Below are 22,614 nucleotides of genomic sequence, written 5' to 3'. Positions count from 1 at the left end.
ATCCTGCGTCTCGGGGGGGAAAGCAGTGCATCACCAAGACGTGGTGGATGGGACGCTGCTGACCTCGACCTGGGATGTTGCAAGTGGTGGGCCGAATACTTTGAAGATCTCCTCAACTCCACCGACACGCCTTCCCATGAGGAAGCAGAGCCTGGGGACACCGAGGTGGGTCCTCCTATCTCTGGGGTTGAAGTCACTGAGGTGGTTAAAAAGCTCCTCAGTGATAAGACCCCGGGCGTGGATAAGATCCGGCCGGAGTTTCTAAAGGCTCTGGATGTTGTGGGGTTGTCTTGGTTGACACTTCTCTGCAACATTGCGTGGACATCGGGGACAGTGCCTCTGAATTGGCAGACTGGGGTGGTGGTACCTCTTTTTAAAAAGGGGGACTGGAGTGTGTGTTCCAATTATAGGGGATCACACTCCTCAGCCTCCCTGGAAAGGTCTACTCAGGGGTACTGGAGAGGAGGGTCCATCTCTCAGATTCAAGAGGAGCAATGTGGTTTTCATTCGGGCCGTGGAACAGTGGATCAGCTCTATACCCTCAGCAGGGTTCTTGGGTGGACATGGGAGTTCACCCAACCAGTCTACATGTGTTTTGTGGACTTCGAGAAGGCGTTCGACCGTATTCCCCGGGGAGTTCTGTGAGGGGTGCTGCAGGAGTATGGGGTATTGGAATCCCTGATACGGGGGTCCGGTCCCTGTATAACCGGTATCAGAGTTGGTCCGTGTAGCCGGTTGTACGTCAGATCCATTTCCAGTGAGGGTTGGACTCCGCCAAGGCTGCCCTATGTGACCGGTTCTGTTCATAACTTTTGATGGAAATAATATCTAGACGCAGCCGAGGCGTTGAGGGGGTCCGGTTTGGTGGCCTCAGTATTGCATCTCTGCTTTTTGCAGATAATGTAGGCTTGATGTTGGCTTCATCAAGCTGTGACCTTCAACTCTCACACGAACGGTTCGCAGCCGAGTGTGAAGCGTTCGGGATGAGAATCAGCACCTCCAAATCCGAGACCACAGTCCTCATTCGGGAAAAGGTGGAATGCCCTCTCCAGGTCAGGGATGAGGTCCTTCCCCAAGTGGAAGAGTTCAAGTATCTCGGGGTCTTGTTCACGAGTGATGGAAAAATGACACGGGAGATCAACAGGCGGATTGGTGCTGCGTCTGCAGTGATGCGGACTCTGGATCGTTCCATCGTGGTGAAGAAGGAGCTGAGCCAAAAGGCGCAGTTCTATGTTTACCGGTTGATCTACACTCCTACCCTCACCTATGGTCACGAGCTGTAAGTCGTGACTGAAAGAACAAGATGCCGGATACAAGCGCCTGAAATGTGTTTACTCCGTAGGGTGTCTGGGCTCTCCCTTAGGGTGAGAAGCTCAGTCATCCGGGAGATGCTCGGAGTCAAGCCGCTGCTCCTCCGCATCAAGAGGAACCAGATGAGGTGGCTTGGGCATCTGATTAAGATGCCTCTGGGGTGCCTCCCTGGTGAGGTGTTCCGGGTACGCCCCACTTGGAGGAGGCCGCAGGGCCGCCCCAAGACACGCTGGGGAGATTATGTCTCCCGGCAAGCCTGGGAATGCCTTGAGATCCCCCAAGAAAAGCTGTATGGAGTGGCTGGGAAGAGGGAAGTGCTTCCCTGCTGAAGCTGCTGCCTCCGCGACCTGACCTCGGGTAAGCGGGAGAAAATGGATGAATGGACACTTTTGACCTCATTTTTCCTTTTTAGTGATCTAAATTTAGAAGTCTCACTAGTTTTATCCAGCAAGCATTTGAAAACTATGCACTAACCAGCAGTATTTACAGCAATATCTAGCCCAATAAAGCAAGGCACCAATATCAGGAAAGAAACCTTTGTAACAATCACTGCATGAATAATGCACCAATACCCAGGAAAGAGAAACCTTTCTATGAATGTACAAAAAGGCCAAAAGTTTGGACACACCTCATTCAATACAACACAAATGAAGGTCCCAACCCCATTGATTAAGCAATAAATTCCACTTATTAACACTGAAAAAGCATACCTGTGAAGTCAAAAACCATTCTAGGCGACTCAATCTTGAAGCTCATCAAGACAATGGCAAGCGTGTGCAAAACAGTAATCAGAGCAAAGGGTGGCTACTTTGAAAATATTGGAATGCAGTATTATAAATGCTTTTTATTTTTTGCTAATTACATAATTCTACACATATTAATTCATAGTTTTGTTACCTACAGTGAGAATTTACTATGTAAATAGTCATGAAAATAAAGAAAACGCACGAATGAGAAGGTGTGTCCAAACTTTTGGCCTGTACTGTATGTAAACAATATGATGTGGAACGTGAAAACACCTCCATATCAAATCACTGGCCTTGTTAACCAAACTAACTTCAAGTAGAGAAATGTCAGTATAGAGTATGGATATTTTTTTAAGTGTAATGTAAACGATTGAGTAGTACGTTTTGTGTCAAACACTACATTTTCCCAGCACAATACAGTTTCGTTTAGCCAGTGTCCGCAAAACCGTAGGAAGTTAAGTTTCGATTTTGGCTTGTTAGTTCCTTTCGTTTTTCCCTGAAATCACGTGTCTTCCACTTGGCTGTTCTATGAATTGATACCCTCCACCCTCTGGTAAGTCTTTTTTTTATGTTTATAAAATCCAGAAAACGTGTACTGTATTTGTGTCTTCACCAACAAGAATACCTCAGAAGGTCTTTCGGTGGTTACGGTGGTCTTGTGTTGTCACAAAACGTAACGTAAAAACTCTGCTAAACATACTAGGAGTTACAGGGGAGCGTTCCTAAGAACAGAATAGCCGCTCATCGCCCGTTTGATTGGCTGCCTAAGAAAAGGGCAGCCCACTCTTATACACGCATGGCTGTGATTGGTTACTTCCAGTACATTGCAAAAGCAGGTTCTGACAGTCAGACTCTTTTGACAGAACAAGAAACAAGCATAAGGAACTAAAGCAGAACCACTAGCTCTTCGATCCGACTGAACCTACTGCATGATTATTAACGGTAAATTTTAGTCGTTCTCTACCTTCGCCTCGTGGCTTTCGTAGGGTTTTATGCGTAATCGAGTCAGTTACTTACCTGTAAGGCCGCCGTGCACTGGTGATGTAACTTAAATCGTCATATTAATTATAATTTATGCCATGTGCAGTACCTGATTACCGAATGTTATGTTGAAGTAACTTGAATACTGTAGAGTTTTCCTTTCTTTTTCTGACAACTGTCACTACTGCAGTTGATCTGTAATTTACACGCCCTACTTTGCCAAACTAGGCAACTTCGTGCAGAATTAATCCTTGTGTTTATGTTGCCAGAGTGGATTTTCACGTTCCAGTGTGACAACGTTCACGTTATAACGAAATCAGATTAACATTACGTGTTAAATATATAGTCTTTTAACGTAATAAGTTTCATATTTATTATGATGATCTTATCATATTTTAACTTGTCAAATTTGAAGATTTCATGTTTTTATATCATTTTGTTTTTACTAATACCAAGGACAATGTTATTACGGTATAACGTGATAAGCAACACGTTGTACCGTGTTATGAAGTTTCATGTCATAATGTGATAACTTTAACCTTTTCACTTTAGAAATCTCACATTTTAATAAGATGAGTGTCATGTTTTTGTTTCATTTTTGTTTAGATGTACACCAGTGTCGAATTTGTTACATGTTAAACTTATGTACACTGTGTGACTACTTTTTGTATCTCTGAACGGTGGACGTATTTTTAAGAGAAGACTTGATTCTGAGGCAGCACAGATCTACGATCAAAAATTGCATAGTAAACAAAGAAAAAAAATGTAATGTAACAAATCATCGTAGTTAGTTGTTTGTTAAAGTCACGTTCATTTAATGCTATGACCGAAGCCTTGACTGTTGAATTTTGTTAATGGCTAGGAGATGGCTCAGTGGGCTCAGCTTCAGATGCTGGACTCCAAATACTTGGAGCAAGTGGACATGCTGTATGACGACTCATTCCCAATGGACATCAGAGACTACCTGAGCAAATGGATCGAAAGCAATGACTGGTGAGATCACTCAGGACAGCATAGTAGACAGATTACCACAAGAAACCCTGGAAATCGTCATGCGATATTAATTAAAGCAGTGTTTTTCACGGCACGTTTTTACATTGGAAAAAATCTCGTGACACACCACAGACCAAAAATGTTCCAAAATTACTCTCTGTACAGTATATATAATTATAACTAGGACGTAGGTTTGGTCTCAACATTGGTAGGGATGATATTACTGTAATGCACATAATGTAAACAATGATCCAAACAAGGGGCAGCTAGCTTGACTTTGTTGTTCCTTGTGGAGGCTGGCCTGACCGCAGTAGTTTTGCAGGTTAGCAAACTTAATGTTATGCTAACTCTGATGCTGGTCAGACTTTCAGTAGCAAAATTAGTGGTGTTTCCCCCACTGCCACAACATTAACGTCTTTTTACAGTGGTTGCTGCTGGGCGTAAAAAACAAAAAACAAAAAAAAACTTCTAATATCCCTCAACTCCGAAGGGGACGCAGGAGGCAGCATCTTGTCGACATGAATTTGTCGGGATGTGTGAGTATGTGTATGTGTCTTTCTGGTGGGACGGAGGGCTTCAAGTCATCAGTCAGCCAAACGTTTGTTTGGGGGGGAATGGACGAGCACATTCAGCAAGTGAAAAGGGATAAATGTAAGTCTGAACATAATGAAAATAATTCACTTAATAATAGTAGGGTCTATTTTATTATTACAGCATATGGGTAGACAATCTAAATTACCTATATAACTGAACTCTTTATATAATGCAAATAAGGTTGCTTAGAAGTTAAAAGCTGGTGGAGACAATGTGAGCACCCTGAAAAGTTGGTAGTGTTATGTCCTTACTGTCCCTATGCAAACCTACGCCCTTGAATTATAAAAAAATTCTCAATATTTATACTTACTCAGTGTGAAACTTGAGCCTGTTTAGATGAACAAAAAGCCGATATCCTGCCACGAATTGAAGAAAGACACAAACGAAGCTCTTTTTCAACAACTCTTAGTCTCTCTCTGTTTTTATCTTCTATAGCAGTTAGGCTTGAAAAGCTCTGAATTATCAGAGAGGGGGACTATAGACCCTACTCACCAACGTCACAGAATGACGTGTCGCTGTATCCGGCTGCCATATTGTCCGTCATTGTTTACCCGTATTCTCAATGGTTTCAATTTGTCGTGCAATTTATAGTGCAATTCATGGAAGCCCCGGTGCTTTCAGACTCTGTAAACTCATTGGATGCGTTGCATAAAAGGCGTAATGTGGAAAAGCTTCAGCCTATCTTTTCGCCAGATTCATATTTGATGCCTAAATCGATATTTTTCGACCCGCTGTCTTCGCCCTCTCTTCCTGACATCTGCTACCCTGATATCTACAACTATCTTGTCCACACAAAATCAGCCTATTCTCACGAAAGTTTGAAAAACTTTAAGAGCAGCACTCTAAGCAACATTACCCCGTGTGACCCTTTACTTCCAATTTTCTAAAATGGCGACAATCAATCAAAAAAAAAAAGTTGACTGCGATAGCCGACGCTTCAAGGATAGGTGGATATCGGACTATTTCTTCAATAAAACACGCAACAACTGTGTCTGCCTCATTTGCAAAGAGACAGTCGCTGTTTTCAAAGAGTTCGAGGTGACGCGGTAATGATATTACCGAACAAGACACGCTGACATGTACGACAACATTACAGGGAAGATACTCAGCGAGAAATGAAAGCAACTTGAAGCTAGGTTAATTTCACAGCAGCAGTATTTTGCAAGAGCCCGAGTGTCGAAAGAGAACGCCACAAAGACGAGACTGTTGAAATTATGAATTAAAAAAAATAATAAAGCAAACGTGACACACAGAAGGGCTTGCTAAAATTTGTTTTATTATTATTTATTATAATTATTATTTGTTTTATTTATTAATATTGTTCTATGTAAATCAGCCAAGGTAGCCCCCGCATTTTTACCACACCAAATCTGGCCCCCTTTGCAAAAGGTTTGGACACACCTGTTTAACTGATGATCCGTAGACGAGGCCAGCTTCTTTCACTTGGTACCAGCTAAATATTATTCAAAATGTAATGATGGGGGAAGAAATAAGCATCTTGAATTTGAAACTGTATGTTGTCGGCGATTAGCCTCGCAATGATCTTAATTGTGGTTGTCAGCCCAAAACCCTCTAAATATATATTAAATGCATCTTACCAGATATAAAATGACTACTACATAATCTGTGGTAATCGTTTGGAGCCCAGTTTTCTCTTCGAATTGCAGCAGTCCATCTCGCTCTCCTCTCCGGGTCTCTCGGAATACGGTAGAACTTGAAGTCTCTCCGTCTATCTTCTCTGTTATTGCAACCAACCGCCACACACGCCTTCACCATTTTGATTATTAATGTTAACGAGCAGAAAAACACGCCATAATAGGAGGAATTTACGTAGCGGTAATGCGTCAACACGAGTTGACGGACAATATGGCGCGGAGGCGTGGTTGTGACGTCATGTGAGTAGGGTCTATAGCAATGTCTTTAAAACCACATTAGGGCCGAGCACCTCACTGACAATGGCTTTGCAGGCAGGTAGTACCCTATTGGCCCGAATATAAGACAGTGTTTTTTGCATTGAAATAAGACTGAAAAAGAGGGGGTCGTCTTATATTCGAGTGTCATTTAAAGAAAAACAAACAAATGTAGGTTTCTACAGAAAGAGGGCATGGGCCAGAAAAAAAGAATATATTGAGTTTGAGACTTGCTCCCGTTCCCATGTATGTATTCAAAGTGGTACATCCGCTCACATGCATATTTGCCACACGCTTCGTTCGATGTTTCATCCATTGCAGACATGAAATTACACAGAGTAAATCGCAATATAGGGGCGCTGTACATATTTTATCTACATGTCTTGGGCTGAGGCGCTATGCTTTGCTGGGACGGAACTGCTCGCACGAATCTACTGTATTTATGTAAATGTATTTTCACCGTGAGCCAAGAGCTTTTGTGCATTTTGATTGGCTTGTTTCTTCACTCAAGTACAATTTAAATTTTGAATTCCGACAAAACTAAATGCCGAGCATTCAACTATTTATGGAAACTGTTGTCAAACCCTGAATATTGCACTGGAGTTCAGTCAGGTGCGGAGCGCCTCTCCCACAGCCCTGGTTCTCTTCGGGTACAAAACTTAAAATTATTGGCCCAGTGGTTAAGATTCACAGCTATAAAAGATGGGCGTAGGATGGCTTTTGATGGTACAGCACAATTTGCAATGTAATGAACATCATCTGGACTTATTCATATTCAATTCGTCATATTCAATTAAATGATACAAAACTTTGTGGAATAAATTTCTGGGAAAAGATGAATACATTTTCATGGAATAAATAGTACTACAGTGTTACCTCTATGAAGTTAATTCGTTCCAGGACATGGTTTGTAACGAACCGGTCGTATGTCCAGCGGGATTTTCCCATAAGAATACATTATAATTTTATTAATTTGTTCCACAGCCCAAAAAACTATGCTAAATCCTTAATAAATACTGCAGGTACAATTTACTAATAGCAAGTACACGTAGCAAAACAAATAAATCTACAAATCGGAATAATAATGATAACAAAAGGAAATTTTTAAAAAAGCGTTTTAATTATTAATTGTTAATTAATAACTTATAGAGACTGGCGAACAGAGGTGGGTGGAGACTATTGCGTCTAATTTAACAAATGCATTAAGTAAGACACATGTAAAACAAATCAATTATATTATATTATATTATTATATATATGGCGGGAAACACTCAGGTGACTTGAAGTTCCGCTCTGAGACCCCCAATTTGGCCAAATTTCAAAATTGTCCGATATGCATGTGTGATACGTAATTGGAAAGCTTAAAGTCTCAATTTTCTGGGGGAAGAAAAATTATGAACAGGAGGGCATTTAGAAAAAAATAAATAAAAAATTAAACAGCAAAACCCTATCTGTACGTGAGAGCACGCGAGAGCAGAATTACAGATGCCAGGACTTTAACGAGATATTATCACGTACTTCTCTTGTTTCCATCCAAAAACTCCATGTAGCATGTATCACCAAGTGTCAAGACACAGCTGTGAATGGCCGCAGATGGATTTTTGGGGGGATTGTATGGGTGAAACATGGTAATATAACAAGGATCGCGATGCAAAAATCGCAGACATCAAGGAGTGGTTGAGATGTTCTTTTTCATATATTTACCCTTTTAAACGTTTTTTTTTTTTTTTTTTTTCCAATTTTTCTTTGTTTGGATCGATTATTTATCATCTAACATCGGACAAAATGCAACAGTAACAAAAAAAAAAAAATACAATTAAGCGATAGTTATGAGGTAGATATTTTTTTTATTGTGACGTCATTTGTTTAAAAGTTTAAAATATACGAGTGAATAATATTTTAAAGTCGTTTTTTTTTTTTTTAAACGAAATAGTAGACATCAATTAATGATTCTAAGCTACAAATGACAGGCATTTTGAATATTAATATTCAATAATTAATATAATTAATTACCTTCGTTTTATGGGCGTGTTGAGTCAAAAGCGGTTGCGCGACGTCTGTAAACGGGGGTTTCCTGGGTAAAAGGGACAAATTAAAAATAATTTGGGGGCTTAATGCGCCATGAATCTGCTATGGCAGCATATAGACATATTGTTCTATCAAACACAACAGTTGTTTTGGCTTAAAAGACAGTAGTGTCTTTTAAAGAGGAGTGCAAGAGCTTTTTCACTCTTGTCAGTTATATTACATATCAAAAGCGTTTTTATGGTCACCTTACTGGCCTTACTGGCGAACGGCGGTCGAAGGGAGGAGACAACGGTGTGTAGTTAGGGGCGGGGGATGAGCTGCGTTGTCTAGCCAGTTCACTCATACGCACACCACGCTCATATTTTTCAGTTATTTCCTTCTTAATTTCAATGGTAAGCGTCACTGTTTTCCATTTTTCACCACCTGCACTAACCTTCTTGGGACCCATGTTGATTTCTCTCACACAAAAAAATCCACCCTATGTCTGTCTTGCGGTAAAACAATGAATTTCCGCTGTCATAAATCATCGTATTTCGAGCATGTCGTCATATGTGGAGACAAATGACGAGTCAAATTTTACGTCAAATGCCGAAAGGATCGTAAGTTGACGCGATCATATGTCGAGGAACCACATATACAGCACATATTGTTTTTTACTCATTCAACTCATCTGTATTTTTCGACATCCTCAGGGACGCGGTGGCAAGTCAAGAATCTTTAGCGGTGGTTCGCTTTCATGAGCTACTGACTCAACTGGATGACCAACACAGCCGCTTTGCTCTGGAGACCAACTTTCTACAGCAACACAACTGCCGTAAAATCAAGAGGAACCTGCAGGTCAGATTCTGCTAGCAGATATAAATCACCTTCCTACATTGCTATTAATGATGGCAACACTTTTATTTCGGTAGTTTGTGCAATTCTGATTTCACTTATTTTTACAAGTCTGAGTTTGTGTCATGTTTTGGCCACCTTACATTTTCTTACACGTGATACACTGACATTAATGACATTCTATTTTGCTCCCTTCATTACATTCTATTTTGCTCCCTTCATCAATTATTTTCCAGGAAAGATTCCAGGATGACCCGGTGCACATGGCAATGATAATCTCAAAGAACCTGAAGGATGAGCGCATGATCCTTGCCTGCGCAAAGAGCGCGATGGTAAAACTACACTTGCGCTTGCACATCTTTTAAGGATGGCTTTAAATGTGTAACTAATAGACTCTAGTCAAATCTGTAATTTAAATTTGCAGCAAAATGTGGGAACTGCATCAGCCATGATGGTGGATAAACAGAAGCTGGGCATCAAAGTGAAGGAGATGAGGGACAGAGCTCAGGTGACACATTTATTACACGAGTTCTACTTCAGATTGAACTATTTTACTATGAGCTATTTCAAATGTTTGTCACAAATTTGTGAAAATGTAGGTGGCAGACCAAGCCATAAAAAATCTGGAAGATCAGCAGGATGAATACGACTTTAAGTTCAATTCACTGAGGAACAGAGGTGAAACCAGCCTTCAATGAAAAGATAAGTACATGTTCCATTGTGGAGGTGAATAATGGTCGTCTGTCTTTCCAGAGAACGAACGTAACGAAATGTTGCCAAAGGAACTAGAGAAGGAAAAGATGATCATCTGCAGGATGTGTTTGGATCTGAAAACAAAACGGCAGGTTGGTTCATCTGTAGAATAATTGCTACCGAAATTTGATATAACACAGACTTAATAAGCGCCAAGTGGGATATTTTCTACTTAGACCAGAAGACAAAAAAGGAAGTCCTTAGTCTTACGAACCTTTATCAGGCATGAAAATCACTCACCTTTCGGCGAAATTCGCCGTTATGAAGTAAAAAAATTTTGACCTACGTGAATTGTGTAGATCCGAGGAGAAACTTTTTAGGGTGGGGGTCGTAAGTCTATCTAACTTCTATCGATATGTTTTATTGAAGTGGCTAAGCCTGTCGCGATATGCAATGAGTCCATTAATCGCAAGGTAAATAAAAATGAGGGCGACAATTTTCACCGCTGCATTTTATCACTGCGTGCGTGCATACATTTATGCGTGCGTGTAGATGACATATGAGACTCCAGTTGTTGTGTCCAGATGTTTATGGGTCAACAACATGGCATAGAATTACAGTTCACACGTAGAAAATAAGGAAACACATCTACATTAAACACTGTAAACGTTAGCATTGCTACACTTAGACTAATGGGGAAAAAGGACAACTTACTTTAGCCTGCTATAAAACATTGGCAGTCTTTTCCAAAACGCAAACTTGCAGTTAAAAGGTGACACTTCAAACATTAAAAATCGCTGATTAACAGCATTTGCAAATGACAAAAAATGGGAAAAAAATCTATTAGTGACACCACAAGCAATGACGAAACGTGCTTTTTGCGGAGTGTAAAGTTGTTAGCGGTTTAGCGAACGTACTTCCGGTGAACATTTCAAAATAAAAGCATGTCACGTTTGTCATATAAATAACGATTTCTGGAGTTTATCCCACATACTTCAGAATTAATACTATAATATGTAAATACTATAACACTACAGAATTCAGATTTTACACTAAGAATAACTTTAAAATGACACCCTTTTTAAAAAATTGATTGGCAATTGATATTATAATTATTATAATACTGTTATATGTAGTAGGATACTATAATAATAATGCTAGACATTTTTTTTAATAAGAATTGTTTTGAATAATATTAGAAAGGCGAAGTCAATATTCTGAATCTGTTTACATTCCATTCTTTCGCACTAGCAAATGCTATCAGCTAAGCCTGCACAATATATCGTTTGAACATCGCCATCGCAATGTGCGCATGTGCAATAGTCACATCCTAGGACGTCCAATATTGCTTTTTTTCAACATTTAAATTTTGTTTTACTTCTTGAACGCAGCAAGTGTGCAGATCCTGGATTAAACTGAGTTATAAAAATTAGGGCCGATGGCGCCATTTTTCTGAGCATCGGAATTTAAAAACAACAAACATTCATGTTTTTCTGCTTCAATGCTCATACAGCACCACAATGTCTCACTCTCCCTCCTGCTAGGTAGTGAGACCAAACTGTTTTTCTTCATCAACAGTGCAGCTATCCCGAACGGAGCTATTCAAGTTATTTGGTGAAAATTTTCTCGTTTTAATATCGCAATATAATATCGCAAACTCCCCAAAAATCGCAATGATAGTTTTTTCCGATATCGTTCTGGCCTAGCATTTGACCTCAGTGTTCATGTGTGATTAATTATTGTTATTTACATGTTTATTTGTATTTTAATAAAGAATTAAGTGTTCCAAAATGTTTTTGTGAATTAATAAGCGTCAACAAAAATTTCATTGCTAAATTAGTAAAAAAATAAATAAAAAATTAGTCGACTAATTGTAAAAATAGTCAGCTGACTAATATGGAGAAAATTAGTCGTTTGGGACAGCCCTACCGGAACATATTTCTACCACACCCTTCTCACCTTTTTAAACCCTGACCAATTTTCATGCCTGTTTACGTAATCAGGACATGGTGCTGCAGCTGTCTGATCTTCTGAACGTCACTCAAGCTTTAATGTCGGACCTGATCAACGAAGAGCTGCCCGAGTGGAAGCAGCGGCAACAGACAGCCTGCATTGGCGGGCCGCCCAATGCCTGCCTCGACCAGTTGCAGAACTGGTGAGCTCAGGCACAACCTTTATATCATTGGCTGAGATTGACATCCAAATTCTTTAAACTGAGTGGGCTGGCAGTGAAGGATTATGTTTCAGTGACTGATCACTGCCAAACTTCCCGTTTAAAATACTTGGACTTGGAATAATTGGACGCCATTTAAATAAATATGTAGGCTATCCGCTGGTATCTTGACTTGCCTGTTCATTTTTTAAATATGTGATTTTATATGGAAATAAAATAGATTTTCTCAATAAAGGTTCACGGCAGTTGCGGAGACTCTCAAAGAGTTTCGCCAGCATCTGAAGAAGCTGCAAGAATTGGAGCAGAAGTTCACATATGAAAACGACCCCATTACCCAGAAGAAAGACTTCCTCGAGGCTCGAGCCCTGGAGTTGCAGAAGACCCTCCTCTCCAAGTACATACTAATCTTCTCCTGGTCACTTGCTCATCCATTGCAGTGATACGTCATGAGGTTGTTGTCTATGTGCAGTGCTTTGGTGGTAGAGAGACAGCCCTGCATGCCCACTCACCCTCAGAGGCCACTAGTGCTGAAAACTGCCATTCAGTTTACGGTAAAACTTCGGTAAGGAGCAGCTTTGCTGGGCAGGCAGCGAAAATAAAATAAAAGCTTACAAAATGACATCTGCGCTGTTTGCTTAGGTTCCTGGTGAAGCTGCCCGAGTTCAACTACCAACTGAAAGTCAAGGCCGTATTCGACAAGTACGATCTGCGCACCAAGTTAAGAAATTAGTTGTTTAAATTTTTCATTAATGAACCATTTTGCTCTTTTTCAGGGATGTTGCAGACAAGAAAGGGTATGTGTGCTAACCCTGTACTCATTTTATAATTGGCTGCAATTGACAGTGATACTGTAGATTAGGGGTGCCCAAGTCCAGTTGTCCAGAGCCCTTATCCAGCTTGTTTTCCATTTCTCACCTCCTCCAACTCACCTGAATCAAATAATCAGGATCGTTATCAGGCTGCTGCAGGGCTTGCTGATGAGCTGATCATTGGATTGAGGAGTGTTAAACAAGGGAGACGTGGAAAACTAGCTGGATAGAGGCTCTCGAGGACTGGACTTTGGTACCCCTGCTGTAGATGACCCAGTGGCTTTAACTCTTTATAGGGCACTTGTTTAAATGCTAATAATTACAAAAAAACCTTGAGTTTTATTGAGTACTATCTAGTGATATCCACTGGTAGTACCCCAAAATGAACAGGAAGAGACCCCAAATGAACACGAAGTCATTCCAAAATTCCCCCAAAGCATCAGGAATATAGACCCTACTCACATGACGTCACAACCACGACTCCGCACCATATTGTCCGTCTACTCGTCGTGTTGACACATTACCGCTACGTAAATTCCTCCTATTATGGCGTGTTTTTCTGCTCGTTAACATTAATAATCAAAATGGTGAAGGCGTGTGTGGTGGTTGGTTGCAATAACAGAGAAGATAGACGGAGAGACTTCAAGTTCTACCGTATTCCGAGAGACCCGGAGAGGAGAGCGAGATGGACTGCTGCAATTCGACGAGAAAACTGGGCTCCAAACGATTACCACAGATTATGTAGTAGTCATTTTATATCTGGTAAGATGCATTTAATATATATTTAGAGGGTTTTGGGCTGACAACCACAATTAAGATCATTGCGAGGCTAATCGCCGACAACATACAGTTTCAAATTCAAGATGCTTATTTCTTCCCCCATCATTACATTTTGAATAATATTTAGCTGGTACCAAGTGAAAGAAGCTGGCCTCGTCTACGGATCATCAGTTAAACAGGTGTGTCCAAACCTTTTGCAAAGGGGGCCAGATTTGGTGTGGTAAAAATGCGGGGGGCTACCTTGGCTGATTTACATAGAACAATAAATTTAAACACATTTTAGCAAGCCCTTCTGTGTGTCACATTTGCTTTATTATTTTTTTAAATTCATAATTTCAACAGTCGTCTTTGTGGCGTTCTCTTTCGACACTCGGGCTCTTGCGAAATACTGCTGCTGTGACTAGCTTCAAGTTGCTATAATTTCTCGCTGCGTATCTTGTCAGCGTGTCTTGTTCGGTAATATTATTGCGTCACATCGAACTCTTTGAAAACAGCGACTGTCTCTTTGCAAATAAGGCAGACACTGTTGTTGCGTGTTTTATTGAAGAAATAGTCCAATATCCACCTATCCTTGAAGCGTCGGCCATCGCAGTCAACTTTTTTTTTGATTGATTGTCGCCATTTTAAGAAATAGGAAGGGTCACACGGGGTAATGTTGCTTAGAGTGCTGCTCTTATCAAAGTTTCGTGAGAATAGGCTGAGTTTCTCTGGACAAGATAGTTGTAGATATCAGGGTAGCAGATGTCAGGCAGAGACGGCGAAGACAGCGGGTCGAAAAATATTGATTTAGGCATCAAATATGGATCTGACAAATGGATAGACTGAATCTTTTCCACATAACACCTTTTATCCAACGCATCCAGTGAGTTTACAGCGTCTGAAAGCACCGGGGCTTCCATGAATTGCACTATAAATTGTACGACAAATTGAAACCATTGAGAATACGGATAAACAAAGACGGACAGTATGGCGGCCGGATACAGCAGGGGTCCCCATCTGCCGGGCCGCGGACCGGTCGCGGCCCGGCAGATTAGAATTGATCCTAAATCAACAAGAAGTGACCCATAAGCGTGTAAAAGTACCTTGAAAATCCATTATTAATTACTAATAAAACAATAACAAATTTATTTATTTATTAATCTTTATTCATTCATTTTCTGAGCCACTTATCCTCACGAAGGTTGCAGGGGCGCTGGAGCCAGTCCCAGATAACTATGGCGGTAGGCGGGGTACACCCTGGATTGGTTGCCAGCCAATCACAGAGCACAAGGAGACCAAACAACCATTCACGCATACATAGGGACAATTTAGAGTGTTCAATCAGCCTACCATTTTTGGGACATGGGAGGAAATCAGACTACCACAGAAAACCCACACAGGGACAGGGAGAACATACAAACTCCACACAGGAAGGCCGGAACCCGGGATTGAACCCTTGATCTCAGAACTGTGAGGCGGACATGCTAATCACTCTACCACCATGCCGCCTAATCATTAATAATATCAATGTTTATTTATATCATCAAAAATAGTCACATCCACAAAAAATGGTTGAAACTGAAAGGTTTTACATTAACCACTCAGTAACTGTGGCATATTACCACATAACCCCTTCACACCTGCACTTTTTTCTGCTGGGCGAAAAAAAAAAAATTCTGCGCTGATTTTACTCTACTCAAACACCAGAACAAAGTGCAATTTTTTGGTCGGGAATATTTTATGCTTTCATTGGTTATTTTTAATCTTAATTTGGTTTTAATGAGAAATGAGCACTTTATGTTATCCTTTTTGAAGTTGTGTTTGGCCAGCCATTTTCAAAGAGCCAAAAATAGCAAACAGGGCGGGCCAAACCTCATGATTTTAATGGGTAAAGTTTCATCCAATCATCACCCAGAAGTGGCAATGGCAACTAAAATCTGTGTATTTATTGGTTTAGAGACGCGAACGCGTCATGTCAGCAGCATGCTTCGGTCTGAAGGGGTTAAAATATTGAATCTCAGGGAACAGATAAACTTCCTTCCTACTGCTCTAATATCTTTAATGTTACTTATTGGCTGCCATAGCTAGCGATAGATGTCCAAGCCATTTAGACTGGAATGGAAATGATTGCTGCCAATCCCTCCCAGTCCAAATGGGTTGGTAGTTCCTCGACATCAATGTCACTGAAACCTGATGATTCAGTGCCAGCCATCCCAATTAAAATGGATTTGATGTCTATCTCTGTCAATGGCAGTACATTTTTCATGTTGAGCATCAGTGAGAAAGCCATGCGTGTCTCTTAGTTTCCGCAGGTTCAACATCTTGGGAACGAACACAAAAGTTATGAACATGGAGGAGTCAAATGGCAGTCTATCAGCAGAATTCAGACATCTGGCAAGTATTCGTTCTTGTTACAGTTGAATTGGTGAAATTTTAATAAAGGTCTACGTGAGACGTGTACACTGTGAATTGCCCACGTTCCAAACCCTTTTATGAGCATTTTATGTGCATAAAAGTCCTCTAAAAGTATGTTTTGTTTTCCACACAGCAATTAAAAGAGCAGAAAGTAGCAGGAAACCGAACCAGTGAGGTGAGATTCTTTCTTCTTTTTTCCGCATGGGTTGGGATCAGAAATTTATGGACTCGTGTGCCTTGGTGAGTGTAGGGTCCTCTGGTCGTCACAAAGGAGCTTCACTCGTTGAGCTTCGAGTCAGAGCTGCAGCTCGGCCAGTCCGGAATCAAGATCAAGCTAGAGGTGAGCCGATGCGAGTTGCGGAGCACGGCCAAAGTAGATGATTGATTTTGATCTCTGTCTCAGGCTCTGTCCCTGCCTGTGGTGGTGATCTCCAATGTGTGCCAGCTGCCAAGCGGCTGGGCATCCATCCTGTGGTACAACATGCTTACCACTGAACCTAAGGTGACCACACGAGAAAATGTTAGAGAAGGTTTATTTCGAAACTTCCCCTCAAATCTTGATACGGTGGTACCTCTACATACGAAGTTAATTGGTTCCAGGACCTAGTTTGTAAGTCGAAATGGTCGTATGTCGAGTAGGATTTTCCCTTAAGAATACATTATAATTCCGTTAATTCGTTCCACTGCCCGAAAATCTACACTAAATCCTTAAAAAATACTTCTGGTACTACTGCAAATAGCAATTACACAGAGCAAAACAAGTAAATTGTGATTAAAAACTGGAAAAATAATATATTAATAGTAGGGCTGTCAAACGATTAAAATTTTTAATCGAGTTAATTACAGCTTAAAAATTAATTAATCGCAATTAATCGCAATTCAAACCATCTATAAAATATGCCATATTTTTCTGTAAATTATATATATATATTCTGTAAAATAATTTGTTGGAATGGAAAGATAAGACACAAGATGGCTCTATACATTCAACATAAGGTACATTCGGACTGTAGTGGGCATTTCACTCTACTGTCATTTAAATCTGTCTATGCTGTCCTCACTCCAAAGCGTCTACTTTTTCCAAAGCTAGACAGATAGTGAACGACGCCTTAATAATCAGACTTCTTCCTTTTTCATCTGATTTATTAATAAAATGGCCTCAAACCACTGTCCTCTTTAGACCGTAGTGAAACTACAAAAAAAAGTACACAAGCATTGCATTAGCAACAACGTTAGCTTAGCACGCTATACAGGTTCACTAAACATAAACAAAAAGCGTTTCATACAAAAAATACAACATTTCGCTTACTAACATAATATGTACATTCTTTACAACAACCATACTTACTGACAAATCTTGTCCAAGGATCATATAAGCACAACATTACAACGTAGGCGTCAGCCCGAGACGTCGTGCAGCCATATTGAACTGGCAAGAAAGCAATAAACCATGTCGCAAAATGACCACAAGAGTTCGCTGTTAGAGAGCACAAAAAACCTTGCTGTAAAATTTACCAAAAGGCAGAATACTGTCTGAGCGAGACATGTGCGTTAATTGCGTCAAATATTTTAGCGTGATTAATTTAAAAAATTAATTACCGCGCGTAAACGCAATAATTTTGACAGCCCTAATTAATAGTAATAATAATAAGGACACCTGTAATAATGACACAAATCAGGTTCTAATGTGGCAGATGTATTCTTGCGTGGTGTACCTGAACGCACCGCGTGGTTGATGTGCCAGAGTGAGGGAGGACTTTTCACTTTCACGTTACATGGTCAGCTGCGGGGGACTCTAGGCATGTTGTGTCGCACAAGTTGATGGAACAAATGACTGGAAACCTGATGAAGCTGGCGATTTCTTTGGCGATGTTACCACAGTAATAATTATCACCTTAACATATAACGACTGGCGAACGGAGGTCGGAGGAGGACCGTCGAGAGTAGACATTCTACGGCCATATTGTCGAGCCAGTTCACTGATGCGCACACGACGCTCATATTTTTCTATTATTTCCAACTTCATTTCAATGGTAAGCATCACCTTCTTCCTTTTTTTCACCACCCGCCCTAACATTATTGGAACCCATGTTGATTGCTCACCGTGCGTCCGTCTTGTGGGGAAAAAAGAAACTGCGCCGCTGTCATTTCGAGCATGTCGTCAGATGTGGAAACAAATGGCGAGTCAAATTTTACATTGGATATCGAAAAGATCGTGTGTCGAAGCGATCGGATGTCGAGGTACCACTGTATTCCTGTATGATTGTTTTTTTTTCATTTGCTTTCACAGAACTTGCAGTTCTTCCTGTCCCCTCCCGCAGCCAAGTGGTCTCAGCTCTCTGAGGTTCTCAGCTGGCAGTTCTCCTCCGTCACCAAGCGAGGCCTGAACCAAGAGCAGCTGAACATGCTGGCTGACAAGCTGCTAGGTTGAACCTAAGACTACCACTTGCATGAACACCAAAATATACCACAAATAAATGTGAAGTACAAACTATCATTCAGTGTCTTCTTGCAGGTCCCAAAGCTCAGAGGAACCCGGAAGGGCTAATTTCGTGGAACAAGTTCTGCAAGGTGACACACACACAAATAATAAAACAGCTTTTTAAAATTCTCACACGTGGTGCTGGTAGATGGATTTGTTGTCTCCACTAAGATGAATATTTCTTTAATTTAGACTCAAAATAGCAACGATAAAGGGTTTCCCTTCTGGTTGTGGATTGAAGGCATTCTGGATTTGATCAAGAGACACTTGCTTGCCCTTTGGAACGATGAGTGAGTTCTTCCTCTTTGTAATGGTGCTATTGTCACTTGATAGATTCAAGGAAATCAACTGAACATTCACAAGCACTCGGCAAAAAACATCCAGTAATGAAAGAATTTAATACAGCTCCAAAACATCACTGCTCTAGAGGAGATCTGCATGGAGGAATGGGTCAAAATACCAGCAACAGTGTGTGAAAAGCTTGTGAAGAGTTACAGAAAACGTTTGGGCTCCGTTATTCCCAACAAAGTGTAAATAACAAAGTATTGAGATGAACTTTTGATATTGACCAAATACTTATACTCCACCATGATTTGCAAATTAATTCTTTAAAAATCAAGCAATGTGATTTCTGTTGTTTTTTTTTCTTCTCCACATTCTGTCTGTCATGGTTGAGGTTTACCCATGTTGACAATTACAGGCCTCTCTAATATTTTCAAGTGGAAGAACTTGCACAATTGGTGGTTGACTAAATACTTATTTGCCCCACTGTATATATATATCTCGGTAACCTAACTGACGTAAATTTTCTAATATGAAGTAACCGTCTTTATTCTAATTCCTGTTTGCACGTAGCTTCATCATGGGCTTCATCAGTAAGGAACGTGAAAAAGCTCTTCTGAGTGACAAGTGTCCGGGCACCTTCTTGCTTCGGTTTAGCGAGAGCAGCAAAGAAGGAGCCATTACCTTTACGTGGATCGAATACGACATGCACAGTGAGCACAAAACCCTTATACCTACCCTCCCTTCAAGTGTGTTTCCTTCATCACCATTTGATCTTTTCTCCAGACCAACCCAGCTTCCATTCAGTGGAGCCGTATTCAAAGAAAGACCTGACTGCCGTCTCGCTGCCGGACATCATTCGCACTTACAAAGTGATGGCGACTGATGACATCCCGGATAACCCGCTGCGCTTCCTCTACCCTGACATCCCAAAAGATGTGGCCTTTAAGAAGTACTATGCCAAAAACGAAGGTAATGCATGAGAATTCTGATCATATGTGTGCCTAGATTTTTAACTTATGTCTGACTGGCACATCTAGCTCCAGAGCCTATGGACGTGGAAAACACAGTGAAGAGCGGCTACATGAAGACTGAGCTCATATCCGTCTCCCAAGTGTAAGCTTTCAAATGTTCGGTGTATTCCATCACTGAGCTCGGAGTTGATAACCTTTGTGGCCTCGACGCAGACATCCGGCACGGCTGCAGGAAAAGATGATGCCCATGTCGCCTGAGGTTTACAGGTTTTTGGAGCAGTCTGTTAGTACCCCAGACTTTGAAGCAGTAAGACAAAAATACCCTCTGGATGAATTCAGTGCACTTCAGGGTGGAAAATTAAACTGATTTTTTTGGTCTATTATTTTTTCACAGATGGTGGCAGACCTAGAGGATGAAAGCTGAGCTGCTATGTCCAGGTTTCCCCCGTTGTGAAAACCTTTTGTTTCTTAAGATCATCTTTTTGTGTATATACAAAATATTCACTCGATTTGAGAAAATGTGTTTAAAGTACATATTATAAAGTACGTAGTATTTATCCTAGTGACTCACCATTGCGACCAGGCAAGCTGAAAGTTATATTGGTTGACCACATGTCCAAGTTAATATACATGTTTCTACTGCATTAAGTGATTACTAATTGCCTGACTTCTATGTGTGCCCTGAGATTGACCAGCAACCAGTTCAAGCTTTTGACCAAAAAAGCAGAGAACAGCCAAAGTGTTACACATATATTTAATCTACGAAAACGTTTTCCAAAATTGATACATCCATTCACAGGTGGCTATCAGCGAAGGTCCATTCACCCTTCCTGCAATGGCGCTACCAGGGGGTAGCCACGGCCCCAATTACTGTATAAATTCAGTGGCCACCCCACTGGCTAGTATAAATTGTACCAGGGTCTTTTATGGCAGTACTTCCATTTTCCCCGGTAGTGGTTTTGTTTACAACAAATGCCCATCTTGTTCATTACACAATAAAACACAATTGTTAAACTCAGAATGTTATGTGTACCGTTATTAGGCTGTGAACATCAGTGGCGCCACCAGGGGGTGGCCACGGCCACCCCTATAAATTGGTTGGCCACCCCACTGGCCACCCCGCTTGCCAGTATATCGTTAGATTGTTGTAGCATCAGTTATGCATTTCATCCCAAATGAATGCATTTATTTTCTTTTGTTAAATGTAGGGCAGTCAAATTTATCGCGCTAACGGGCGGTAATTATTTTTTTTAATCACGTGAAAATATTTATCGCAATTAACGCATTCGCGGTACGACTCACTCACGCATTGCCGCAAACAGCCTACAATGGCGCCGTTTTACTTATATACAGAGATAAGAGGCACTGTCAAGTGAGTGGAGTAGATACAAGCATTCATTGGGGCCGTGCTTTTAATTGGCAAAAGCTTTGTCATCTCTCCCACAGTAACTATAAATATTGTGGGAAGCGACGTGGGGACGAATGACAGGAGTTGATCTTTTTCTTAACACCCTGTAGTACCCAACGCAGAGAAGATATAGCATTTGCAGCCACCACATGCAGTCATGGTTGCACCACTTCCCATCGTGCATTTGGGCAGAACAGTTAGGTCGCTACAGTATCATTTACTGAAAGCTCAACAAATAGACTAAATGGCAATATTTAGTCACAATATACAAAACAAACTCACATTTATCCTTTAAGAATAACAAGTCTTCCTAGCCGTGGATCACTTTCACAGATAGAATGTTAATGCCATCTTATGGATTTATTGTTATAATAAACAAATACAGTACTTATGTACAGTATGTTGAATGTATATATCCGTCTTATCTTTCCATTCCAACAATAATTTACAGAAAAATATGGCATATTTTAGAGATGGTTTGAATTGCAATTAATTATAATTAATTTTTAAACTGTGATTAACTCGATTAAAAATTTTAATCGTTTGACAGCCCTAGTTAAATGTACACCTTATGCCTAATAAGGTAACACAATACACATAACACAATAGAAACAATTGTTGTGGAACTCAAAATGATGACTGGACAGTTATGGACTATGCACATTAAATCATTAGTAACATCAAATATTACACAATACACCAAATTATATCAGTAGCCGTGTCGTTCTGATAGTTTTCCCCTGACCTTTTTACCGCAATAATATAATGAAAACCTGAAATTATGGCTTTTAGTTTTGGCCACCCCAAGATTTTAAGTGGCCCCATCTGGCCACCCCTATGAAACATTTCTGGAGGCGCCACTGGTGAACATTAGCAACATTAAATATAACAAAATCAGCAGAAATACATAAAGCATATCTGTAGGCATTTACCAAAGTCTTTGTTTTTACTGGCCGGTTTACTACATCAGTAGTATAATGATATCAAGGTACATAAACAAATAAAGGTAAAACATGTTGAAATTATGGTTTTTACTTTTGCCGTGCGACCCTGCCAAGATTCTAAATGTCCCCATCTGGTCCACACCCTGGGGCGCCACTGCCTTCCAGTCTGCAAAACGTGTCAAAAAATACTGCAATTTTTGTGCTTCTACATTGTTTTTGTCGTTTATTAAACTTCATGTATTTAACTCATCGGCTGCCAGTATAGAATAGACTGGGCG

General features: G+C 40.6%; 1 protein-coding gene across 1 annotated transcript; it reads left to right on the top strand.

The window, feature by feature from the left end:
* The first annotated feature begins 2,863 nt into the window (after nucleotides 1–2,863).
* stat1a (signal transducer and activator of transcription 1a) lies at nucleotides 2,864–21,005 on the top strand. The gene is made up of 24 exons (XM_057858587.1): nucleotides 2,864–2,999; nucleotides 3,901–4,031; nucleotides 9,256–9,400; nucleotides 9,634–9,729; nucleotides 9,822–9,905; nucleotides 9,997–10,075; nucleotides 10,151–10,242; nucleotides 12,094–12,245; nucleotides 12,499–12,657; nucleotides 12,733–12,825; nucleotides 12,903–12,962; nucleotides 13,037–13,057; nucleotides 16,135–16,225; nucleotides 16,380–16,421; nucleotides 16,497–16,586; nucleotides 16,650–16,748; nucleotides 18,537–18,672; nucleotides 18,762–18,817; nucleotides 18,921–19,018; nucleotides 19,584–19,723; nucleotides 19,797–19,982; nucleotides 20,051–20,126; nucleotides 20,198–20,291; nucleotides 20,379–21,005. Exons 2-24 carry the CDS (start codon nucleotides 3,904–3,906, stop codon nucleotides 20,406–20,408), a joined length of 2,247 nt encoding a protein of 748 aa, XP_057714570.1. The 5' UTR covers nucleotides 2,864–2,999; nucleotides 3,901–3,903; the 3' UTR covers nucleotides 20,409–21,005.
* The last annotated feature ends 1,609 nt before the right edge of the window (nucleotides 21,006–22,614 follow it).

Source organism: Corythoichthys intestinalis, chromosome 2 (genome assembly GCF_030265065.1).
Source record: "Corythoichthys intestinalis isolate RoL2023-P3 chromosome 2, ASM3026506v1, whole genome shotgun sequence".
Lineage (NCBI taxonomy): Eukaryota > Metazoa > Chordata > Actinopteri > Syngnathiformes > Syngnathidae > Corythoichthys > Corythoichthys intestinalis.
Note: the sequence above shows the minus strand (reverse complement) of the source record. Positions and strands in the feature narration are given on the sequence as shown.